General features: G+C 43.1%; 1 protein-coding gene across 2 annotated transcripts in view; it reads right to left on the reverse strand.

Annotated features, from left to right (window-relative positions):
• Positions 1–3,041: 3,041 nt before the first annotated feature.
• The window catches only part of LOC145653586 (uncharacterized), a 14,230-nt gene continuing 4,771 nt past the window's right edge, over positions 3,042–12,500 (reverse strand). The window contains exon 4 of one of the 2 annotated variants that reach the window (XM_081707236.1): positions 3,042–3,788. In XM_081707236.1, the coding sequence (XP_081563362.1) occupies positions 3,739–3,788 (50 nt within the window). In that variant the 3' untranslated portion in view covers positions 3,042–3,738. Of the gene's footprint in view, positions 3,789–12,441 lie in introns of those variants that run through there. The other variant, XR_014119805.1, reaches the window with a different exon arrangement.

The following is a 12,500-nucleotide window of genomic DNA, read 5'->3' on the forward strand; positions in this document are numbered from 1 at the left end:
GGTCTAAAGATGCAGGATTATTGTTTTACCATCTGTATGAATTAAGATCTCTGTCAAACACACTCCAAGTATTATTCTACTCACTTATCACACCATTCAAAGGGAACCCTCTCTAATGTTCATAACATTTCAGGTCTACATTCACAGTGTTATATACTGTATATGCTGTGAAGTTGTTGATCAGTAAAGCATATCAATACTTCATGTCATAGTTATAAGAGCACAAGATGTCTAAGACATATTAGGATTATGTGTTTTATTTTCCTAAAGAGAGAATTATTAGGCACCTTCACTGTAACTTCCATCAAGACAAACTTACAAGAAAGAGAGAATGAACTATACACACCCTGTAGCATTTATTTATTACAAATATAAAGCAAAGCTCAATCCATGAGGTCAAGGTCAACATTTAATATTATATTAGTGGGATGGTGGAAAAAGCTTCACTCTGGTCATCATATAGGATGAGAAAGGTTTGTGCACAACAGGGTTTCCCAACCGAGTCCTCAGGGGTAGCCAAAAGCTTCTATTCTGTTACACCAAACAGCTGAACTAAACTATTAACACTTTTATGGTTGAGCTGGAATCTGGGATATCTCAGAGTTGTGGATCCAGTTTCTGGGGGTCTAGTCAGATGTTGAGGTACGCTGGCGTTGAGGGATGCTGGCATACTCCCCTGTTTCTCAGCATCGAGCTCTCAGGATGAAAGGCTCAGTATTTCATGGTCAGTATCTCCCTGCTCTAGCAAACATGACCCAGCTCGTTAAGGGCTTGCTAATTAGCTCAGCTGAATCAGGTGTGCGAGAGCAGATGAGTTCAGTGCACAGGGACCACTGCTCCCAGCCTGGCAATGGTGAGTGGAGATGACTGAGCATTCAGAATCACACATTAGGTCTGCTCAGAGAAACACTGCCCCCTGCTGTTCAGGAGGGTCTCATTACAGTTCCTGACTCTTGACCCTGCATGAAACCTAAACTCTGAGAGGCTAAATGAAGAAACTTTTGTGATGCTGAATGTTCATACTTTTTCTTTGTAGAACTCCTGCTAGTCCAGGATCAAATCGCCTGTTTAGATCAGGGTCATCTTCCTTTTAGGTGTCCTGAGTACTGGCTTACCTATTCATCAGTGTGTTTCACACTCACCAAAGCCTTTGTATGAAATCATGTTGTTTGTTTAAGAAGCTGCACTGACCACAGCATTCTTCCTTCATCATTCTGATCTTCAAATCAGATAGCTGACAACAGTCTTCAATGCTAACAAGACCTCCGAGAATCTGTGCATGGGAAGAGCAGCCCAGCTACCCGAGTAAACAAGATTCCCCTTGAACTTTACAATGTATTACATTGTGAATACTCAATTGGGGGGAAAATGGCATTATTCTAGATATTTATAGACGCAACCTGCTGCCAACACACCAAGAAGGAGTATTTATTTATTTCTTTAATTAATATTTTTGGCTATTTGCGAGTGCCTGTCTAACACCCAGTAACACATCGTCTATGAGGGCCACATTTGGACACCTAGTGTGGCATTTCTCTGAGCTCATGCTGACTCGCACAGCTATTTCAGGCAGTCTGATCTCAGGCCAGCAACCCACTGAACCCTGCGTGATTTTCACTTCACTGCAGTACCCTAAAGACATCACTTAGTTTAGCAACCTGAAAGGAGAGATTATCAGACTAATTTGTCCACTGATAATGTGTTGTATGTATGCTTTGGCTGTATTTATGTGATTGGTCTGATAACGTGCTGTTAACATGCTTTGGCTGTATTTATGTGATTGGTCTGATAATGTGTTGTTGATGTGCTTTAGTTGTATGTATGTGATTGGTCTGATAATGTGTTGTTGACGTGCTTTGGTTGTATGTGTGTGATTGGTCTGATTATGCTGCATGTGCCTGGAGCTTTAGCATGACTCCAGTGCCTTCTGTTAGAGCAGGAACTCAAACACGGACGAAATACAGACCATGAGAGGCCAGCAGAGGGCAGTGTTTTACCTTCCGAGATTACTACACAAAGCAAGCACACAAAGACATGCGGTTTGGAGGCCAAAACTGCCGAACTTTTTTAAACTTACTGAAAAGAATCTGTTAAAGGGAGGTTGTTTTGACTGGTTTCCAGGCGTCTTTCCTATTGGCCAGCATGAGGTGTGTGTTATGGGGGAGGACGAGTACACAGATTACAGGTTTCAGTCTCTCACACAGCAGGGGGAGTACAGACACTACGAGACGCTGCTTGATGCTAGTAATTATTAAACTCTCTTCCTGTGTGTGTGGGGGTGTGTGGGTGTGTGGGTGTGTGTGTGGGGGGGGGGGCGATGGAGAAATAGTGTGAGGGAGAGAAAGAGAGAGACAGACAAAGAGGGAAACAGAGTGAGATAAACATAGAGAAAGGTGCAGAAAAAGAGTGCGAGAAAGATAAAGAAAGAGGGAGAGATATCAGGAAAGAGAAACAGAGTGATGGATCTCCTGTTGATGTCCATTTGTAATCAGTGTTACGTGGTTAGAGCTACATGTGGGGTTTCTGCTTAATGTGAGTGAGACTGAACATCTAAATGCCCAGCAGTAGTGTAAGTCTCACTATTATATAAAATAATCTTACTATTATATGACCATGTAAATCTCAATAATAAATATAGAAATGTAAATCTCACATTATATAAAACAAAGATAATCTCACTATTACATAAGTCATTGTGCATGGCTGTTAAGAATAGATGTGATTTCTTTAATTTATGGTGATTCTACGCACATCACCTCTTCTGTCTCTTTTCTTTGAGAGATGCCTGATAGCTCAGTTTAGCAGGCGTATCAGACATTTACTGCAGTAATTTACCAACTTGAACATTTCAGAGCTTTTTAATGTGGTTGTTTCATCATCTCCTATCGTTAGAGTGTATGAGGGAAGCTGTACTGCACCCAGAACACGGGGGAGGAACAAGCCATCTCTCAGCTGGACTCCTGGAGATTCAGACAAGACAAAGACTGCAGTCGGAACAAAGGCAGCCTACAGCACCAGTCTTCACAGATTAGTCACCAGTCTTCACAGATCAGACACTAGTCTTTACAGATCAGACACAAGTCTTCACAGATCAGACACCAGTCTTCACAGATCAGACACACCAGTCTTCACAGATCAGACACTAGTCTTTACAGATCAGACACAAGTCTTCACAGATCAGACACACCAGTCTTCACAGATCAGACACTAGTCTTTACAGATCAGACACCAGTCTTCACAGATCAGACACCAGTCTTCACAGATCAGACACTAGTCTTTACAGATCAGACACCAGTCTTCACAGATCAGACACTAGTCTTCACAGATCAGACACCAGTCTTCACAGATCAGACACCAGTCTTTACAGATCAGACACAAGTCTTCACAGATCAGACACCAGTCTTCACAGATCAGACACCAGTCTTTACAGATCAGACACAAGTCTTCACAGATCAGACACCAGTCTTCACAGATCAGACACCAGTACTCACAGATCAGACAACAACTCTTCACAGATCAGACACCACTCTTTACAGATCAGACACCAGTCTTCACTAATCTGACAACAACTCTTCACAGATCTGACACTACTCTTCACAGATCAGACACCAGTCTTCACACCAGACTCTGACAGTGGATTGCAGTCTTGCTGGGAGAAAGGAGACAGCAGGTGATGGTTGGAGAACACAGGTGAGACCTCCTGACCCCCAGCTCAAGGATGGGAGCTCTCTGTCCTTCTCATACGTCTGTGGACATCCATATATGTAGATCCATCTGTGTAGATCCATCTGTGGAGAAGTTAAGCAGCAAGTGCAATTTCAACCACCAGATGCTCAACACCCTTAAGACACACACACACACACACACACACACACACACACACACACACACACACACACACACACACACACACACACACACACACACACACACACACACACACACACACACACACACACACACACCCAGATTCAAGGCAGATGGCAGTAGGGGGTTTGTTAAGTTTGTGACTGATCTGTGAATGGTTGTGTTAATTGACTTGTTGGCCTACAGAGGTGAACGGACTCCCTGTGAAGGTGTGGAGAAGCAGAACCACCGTACTGGTCACAACTCATCCATGCCCTCCAAACCCCTGTGTGATCTCTGCTAACACACAACTGTTCCCATGTGTCTGCCCACAGTGGGAATCCCTGGTCACACCTGCACGAGCTGAATTCCTGAGCTCATGCTTCCCAGCCAGAGAGCTAAATTAGCATTATTTTGTTCCGTTAGGGGGACTTGTTTTGTCTTGTTTTACCACATATTTGCATACTTATGCAGAGCGTGTGTGTGTGTGTGTGTGTGTGTAAGGGGATTCACCTGGATTATGTTTTTCTGCTTACAGGGTATGATGGTCACAAGCAGAGTGTATTTAGTATATTCAGTATAAGACCTCAAACACTAACCAGAGGCATCTATTGTACAGGGCTCAGCTGTACAATAAAGTTTTCCATATTGTTGAGACCAATTCCCTGTACAGTATTCATTTTCTGCAGCATGTGTTAAATCATAATTAGACTAGCTACATGATAAAACTCTGACAAAGAATTTATTTTGGTGATAAGGAACTTCATGAGGTTGGTTACACATACTCTCATAACCTACAGAGGATTATAAAATAAAGCAATGTGTCAGTGTAAAAGAAATATAGAAACTGTGACTATGTAAAAAGCCGTATCTCTCTCCAGGAGAAACCACGCCACTCCGCTCCCCGTTTGCACCCTAACAGAGATTTATAGGTTCTGTTAAGGTTCAGTAAATATTTAGCATACAAATAGGATAGAACAGGAAAAGAGACCAACTGTACTCTTTGGGTTGGATGTGTGATAGTAGCACAAGGCCTAAAGATTAAATGTAAGTTTACCTGGGATAAGTGTACCTGTGTTTACCTGGGATAACCTGAGTGTACCTATGGTTACCTGGGTTTACCTGATGTACCTGCATTTACCAGGGTTAACCCGAGTGTACCTGGGTTTACCTGGGTTAGCCTGAGTGTACCTATGGTTACCTAGATTAACCTGATGTACCTGCATTTAACCTGGGTAAACCTGAATGTACCTATGGTTACCTGGGTTAACCTGATGTACCTATGTTTACCTGGGTTTATCTGGGATAACCTGAGTGTACCTGCTTTTACCTGGGTTTACCTGAATGTACCTGTGTTTACTTGGGTTTACATGAGTGTACCTGTGTTTATCTGGGTTATCCTGAGTATACCTGTGTTTGCCTGGGATAACCAGAGTTTACCTGCGTTTACCTGGGTTTACCTGAATGTACCTGCATTTACCTGAGTAAATCTGAGTGTGCCTGTGTATACCTGGGTTTATCTCGGTTAACCTGAGTGTACCTGCTTTTATCTGGCTTTACCTGTGTGTACCTGGGTTGACCTGGGTTAACCTGAGTGTACCTGTGTTTACCTGGGTTAACTTGATGTACCTGCATTTAACCTGGGTAAGCCTGAATGTACCTATGGTTACCTGGGTTACCCTGATGTACCTTTGTTTACCTGGGTTTATCTGGGATAACCTGAGTGTACCTGCTTTTACCTGGGTTTACCTGAATATACCTGTGTTTACCTGGGTTTACATGAGTGTACCTGTGTTTATCTGGGTTAACCTGAGTATACCTGTGTTTGCCTGGGATAACCGGAGTTTACCTGTGTTTACCTGGGTTTACCTGAATGTACCTGTGTTTACCTGGATTTACCTGACTTTACGTGGGTTTACATGACTGTACCTGTGCTACCTGGGATAACCTAAGTGTATCTGTATTTACCTGGGTTAACCTGATGTACCTGGGTAAACCTGAGTGTGCCTGTGTTTACCTGGGTTTATCTGGGTTAACGTGAGTGTACCTGTGTTTACCTGAGTTAACCTGAGTGTACCTGTATTACACACAAAGGCCAGAGGGAGATTTGCAGTATGGTCATTGTGGCAGGTCTTTCCTAATTAATAAGCCCTAATCAGTAAGTCTTTCCTAATAAGTAATTTGTTCCTTAATAAATCTTTCATAATGAGTCTTTATTAATGATTAGGTACTAATGAGTAAGTCCTAATGAGCGAGTCTTTCCTAACGAGTAAGTCCTAATGAGTAAGTCCTAATTAGCGAATCTTTCCTAATGAGTAAGTCCTTACGAGTAAGTCCTAATGCGAAATGTTCTTAATTGTACTACTAGGCAGCTTGAGTTGAATTCAGAAGGTGGTCGCTCATTTTCTAACTGGGTACACAGACCACACACACACACATACACACACACACACACACACACACACACACACACACACACACACACACACACACACACACACACACACACACACAGATGTGCGTTAGGTCATCCCTGTATTCTACAGTATCCTAGTTCATTGGTATGTTTGATTCTAACCTACTGTACTGTACTAGGATATATTCTAAGCACTCTTGTAAGTCGCTCTGGATAAGAGCGTCTGCTAAATGCCGTAAATGTAAATGTAAATGTAAAGGTCATGGGCAAACCATATCCTCTGTTCTCTGGACTACTGACCTCATTACAGAAGCCTCTGCTTGCAGAATAAGGAGAATAAGGAGACCAGTACATGTGCAGTATTTACTAAATACTGCTGGTTTTTAATATTTAGCAATTTAAAGTTAATAGTGTGTTGACAGGTCAATTATATAAGCAGCACTCTTGATATGTTGAGAAGTTCTCCCTGGTCAACACACTGAGTTCTTGCACTCAGTAGCCCACTAAGGGATCATGTGCTTCCATCTAAAGGCTCATTTATCACCACAAATGTTTTTACATCACACGCTAGTACTCTTTGTTTCCAGTTACCTTAATCACGTTGGACATCTGTAAATATACTACTGAGTCATTCATGGGCGAGTGCAGTGAGATGTTTTAGCTTCAGGGTTACAATCAGGTCGGTCCAGGCCTGCTTCTTCATGTGTTTATGCATGCTTGTAAAACAAGAGTATAACATGTCTGCCATGCAACAGCATGTTGCTGTAAGCAACTGCACGTGTGTGTGTGTGTGTGGGGGGGGGGGTGTTAATGCAGTGGGTGTTCATTTCCACCTGAACTGACTAGGGAAGACGGGAATTTGGGGGTGTCAGCAGTGGAAGCAGGGCGGGCTCTGCTGGGATTAGCGTGGGGGGCAAGGCTCATACCTGCTGGCACAGAAGAGATCAGAGGAGATGAATGGTTTGAAACATCACGCCACACTAACAAAGTGGGATTGCCTCCCAGCTCCAGATCACCATGGGCTTCTGCTGTGTGCACGTCCTGCGTACACCTTGTGTTACGGAAGATGGATGTGTGTGTGTGTGTGTGTTGTATTTTGTCCAGTGTGTTCCAGGTTCACTGTCAGGATTTCCCTCCAATTGAGATTCTGCCCACACCTCACCAGGTTTTCAAACCAACTGCCCCCCCCCCCATAAACGCGGACCTCCAAAGAAAGTTCCAGCACACAACAAAACCAGCCAAAATCATCAACATCTGGAAAGAGCATCTGCACCTTTTCTGAACCCTTTTTATGTTGATGTTAATATTGAACCCTTTGATGATCAGAAACCAACACTTTAAGCGCTGATTGGCATTAGCCACATCCGCCAGCTGAGCGGATTGTGATCAGTGTATATGGTGATGGGTCCACACCACCACCAAGGTAGTGGTACCACCTCAAAATGTGGCATGCTCAGGAAGAGTGCGAGGGCTACCTTATCAATAACAATCTAACAATAACAATAAATAACAAATAGTGATCGAGGTTTTGGGTGACTTCTTGTAGCTCAGTGGTTAAGGTACTTGACTAGAAATCAGATGGTTGCCAGTTCAAGCCCTACCAAGTTGCTGCTGTTGGGTCCCTGAGCAAGGCCCTTAACCTTCAGTTGCTCAGGTTGTACTAAATCATGATTGTAAGTCACTTTGGATAAAAGCCTCAGCTAAATGCCATAAAATGTAAATATAGGGGTAAAACTACATCAGTGAACTCTCTATAAAAGCAATGATAAAAACCCACCCTGCCCAAAAATCTAATTTTTCAAGATTAAGAACAAGAGAAGCATCCTGTAGCTTCTTAGAAACAATATCAAGCAACTGTACATGCTGTTCCCAAGTGCTGGTATGGTACGTGGGAACGATATGACAAAGTACCATTTGAGTCACAGAATCACATTCTAGGTTAGTAGTAAACGGAGCCCATGTTCTCATTAAAACATGGTCCTGAATGAAATACTTTGATATCCTGAGGGTTTATTTTTAGTATCAGTCAGTTTAAAACAATGACCCAATGTCACATCAGACCTCTGAGAAGCAATAAGATCTGACATAGGCATCAAGTCCAGCGAAATGATCAGATACAGGTGCATAAACAGCCTCAGAGACATCTGAAGCATTAGAACATGAAAGTGTCTGATAGGGAAACGTTACCTAACTTACGTGCCTGAGTGCGGGTCACTAAAATGATCAGTCTTAGAGTCAGCCGGGTTTTCCATCACTTTGGGTACAGTGAACACAATACCACCAGCCATGTAGTTTCCAAGGGAAAGTCCACTCACTGGCAATTCAGAATGAACAGCCACTTTAACAACACCAGTGTAATTGTCTGAACACAAAACATCTTGTGCAGCGGTAGCCTAAGTATGCCTAACTCAACGTCTTGAACTAGGACATCACTGCCACGATAGGTCTCTTCTGAAAATGGCAACACACTGCTCAAATCCAGGGATATGCCTGCTCCAGTATCTCTCAAACCTCGAATTTGTTGTTTCCTTTCATAAGATACCGAGAGAGAGAGAGATATAACAATCAAAAATGAAAGGTCTCATAACAAAGGTAATGTACTCATAGCGTTTAGCTTTCTCGTAGCATCCGCAGCACGTGCACTGTAGCTCTTAAGAGCAGGACAGTTAGCTATTATGCGTCCATGCTCTTGACAGTAGAAACATTCTCGTGCTTCTCGTGTTTCCACTGGGAACACAGCTGTAGTTGAGGGAGGTGTGTTCTTGAGTTCTGCGATTGGGCTGGAGCACAACTACAGGATACAGGGGGATTGAAAATAGTTTTGTGGATTAATACAAATTTATCAGATAATGTAACTGCGACCATCAAAGTACCACAAGCTTTCTGTTCATTAAAGTACACCACCATTTTCTCAGGAAGACATTGCTTGAATTGCTCTACAAGCATTAGCTGTTTAAGTTGGTCAAAAGTGTTAATACCACTGGCTGAACACCATCTTTCAAACTACACAGTCTTTTCTCTCCCAAATTCAGTGGATGTCTGATTTGGGGTTTTTACTAGCTACCTAAAGTTCTGTCCATATATCTTCCTCAATCTGTACAACCCTAACATGCAATAGTTCTCCTGCTTTATCATCTCCAACTCCAACTCCTTCAACTTCCCCGCTAGCATAGGACCTACCCCAGGGGACAGAGACATACTGGGATCTATGCATAGACCAGCCTCAAGGTCGGCGGCTGCCTCTGCCTCCAGCGAACACAGCTGAGCCATTGGGCTCTCCCCCAGGTCAACTTTGCTGCGCTTATCAAACTGTTCAAGCAACAGACAGATAACAAACTCCCTCAACTCAAAACTCGCCATGACGTCAAACCCGAATGCAGTAAATCCAACCACAAAACACACCACAAACCCCACCCACAAGAAAAAAACACCAATAGACAAGCAAAAGTGAAACAGCACACCAGCCAACCACAGAACAGGCACAGGCCTGCACCTTACATCAAGAACCACAGAGTAGAAACATCAAACATCACAAAGTCCTTGAGAGCATCTCCATCCTTGTAGTAGAGGATGATAGGATCCCTCTTGTGGTTTTCTATCCCAGAGGCTTAGGTTTTCCAGCATGGGCATGCTGTCGATTTCCGCCAGCCTACGGAAGCTAGCGTATAAGTAGCCCTTATGTCCCGCATGCCAGCTTACAAAGTGTGCTGTGGGCAGCGTCCTTTTAAATGCTGAAGGCCAGACGTGTTCAGGTGCGTCTGGCGTCGGACTTGCTGAGGGCAGACACCCTAAAGCAGGTGAGAACAAAGTAAGAGGCAGTCGTGTTCGATGCCGGTCAGGTCTACAGTGTGCTACAGCGGAGCGCCTGGGACACTGATGTTTTCCGCCACAGCGTAGGCTGTAACTCTTAGACTTCTCTCCACATCTGACCATGACAGATTAGGTTCAGTCATTACAATGCAATAACAATATAAGTGGACATTTTGGCCCAAATTTTTATTAATTCTTTAGTTCAGTCCTTTGTAAAGCACCTGCAACTGTCTTGTTCATGAAATGTGCTATGAAAATACATTTGCCCTGCCTTGCTTTTGGTCAAGCAATTACCTAGCCCGTTTTAGGTGTTGTGTAATGTAATATTAGTGTATTTTGTTTGCACTAATTCACTTTATGCTGTGGGGTATTGCTGTTAAACCTGAAATTCCACTTGGAGATTTATAAAGTAAATATTTTTACCAGCCAATCCAAAGCACTTTTTTACAGTCTCTTGTACATGCTGAACAGGTTGAAGAATAAAATGAATACAAGAAGGTGAGAGAGGAAGATGGATAGAGAGAGAAAGAGAGAGAAGTTGGCACTCCCTGAGAGGTGGTAGGCTGTATTTTTAAGACTACACACCTGTCTATCCATCATTATGTTGCGTGTTTCTTTTACATAAATCAATGTCTTGGCTCAACAGAGCTGTGCGTCTTTGATTCAGAGTTGAACTGTTGGCTTGATTGTTCAAACAAGACGTGAGAAGCTGACAGCCCAGAATTTACCAGTCTAAACCAGCATGCCTAACTACTCCTGCTTGGCTAATGTTTACCGAGCCTGTTAAACACTGCAAAGTCATAATGGTACATACTTAAATCAGACACGAGACATAAAAGCTCAGAGCAGCTAAGTAGACCAGTTATTGAATTAATGTCAGAGTGACACTTGTCAATAGAAACCCCTGCTGACCTAGCTGAAGGGTTAGACAACAAGACAACACCTTCACAAGACCTTTTATAAGACTGAACATATCGTGTGTCTGAGTGTTATAGCACAGTAGCTCAGAGTCCTGGAGACTTCATGCTTTGCACGTTTGGGTTTTTACACTGTGTTTTGCACGTGTGTTTTGCTTGTGTATGTTTTTTGCACATAGCAGATAAATGGGTAAACAGTTTGCATTTGTGTTGTGCACAGTGTCTTGTGTACGCTGTATTTCCCACACTGCTGTGCATATTTGTCCTTCACTGAGTTTGGTATCTTGGCCTTTGACACATCATCCTAATGAAGGTAATGGCAGGCTGGCAAGCTAAGAAACAGCTAGTAAGGTAATCTAAGGAAACCCCTGAAAGTACTGCAAACAGACTTATCATAGATCTACAATCATAAATTACATTTAAACTCTACCCAACACTACCCATCTCCATACTACCAAACCCTACCCAACTCTACCCAACACTACCCATCTCCATACTACCAAACCCTAGCCAACACTACCCAACACTACCCATCTCCATACTCCCAAACACTACCCAACTCTACCCATCACTACCCATCTCCATACTACCAAACCATACCCAACTCTACCCAACACTACCCATCTTCATACTACCAAACTCTACCCAACTCTACCCAACACTACCCATCTCCATACTCCCAAACACTACCCAACTCTACCCACCACTACCCATCTCCATACTACCAAACCCTACCCAACACTACCCAACACTACCCATCTCCATACTCCCAAACACTACCCAACTCTATCCATCTCCATACTACCAAACCATACCCAACTCTACCCAACACTACCCATCTTCATACTACCAAACTCTACCCAACTCTACCCAACACTACCCATCTCCATACTACCAAACCCTACCCAACACTACCCAAGTCTACCCAACACTACCCATCTCCATACTACCAAACCCTACCCAACACTACCTATACCATACTACCAAACCCAACCCAACACTACCCAACACTACCCATACCACAATGCCCATTACTATCTAACTGCATTCTAACAAGCAGAGGGATAAATCAATCATTTGTTGACAGTCCCCATATTAGGGAGCTGTAACGTGTTTCTCCGACTGACAGTTAAGCAGATTTGGGTTGCAGAATTCAGACATTTACACTAACCACACTAACCTCAGCCCACCTGCACCGGGTCTCTGCCTTTACAGACGGATGCTGGTCCCTCCTTGCTCACACTCTGAACGTCAGAACTCAGTTTGTCCCTAACCATATCACAGTGCTGTTCAATGTAAAATATACTTCAAAACAGAAAGATATGTCTACTGGGTAATATAAATACCAGTTTTAATTTCCTGTCTTGAGTGAGAGTTAGGATTACAATCCTGGTAATAAATGAACAGTGATTCTCTGTTTCCAGAGAGATCAAAACCTTCATTTGTTGACACTCCACAGCTCAAGGAGTTGTAATGTGTTTCTCAGACTGACAGTTAACAAGATCTGGGTT

Source organism: Electrophorus electricus, chromosome 24, assembly GCF_041902795.1.
Source record: "Electrophorus electricus isolate QZ-2024a chromosome 24, ASM4190279v1, whole genome shotgun sequence".
NCBI lineage: Eukaryota > Metazoa > Chordata > Actinopteri > Gymnotiformes > Gymnotidae > Electrophorus > Electrophorus electricus.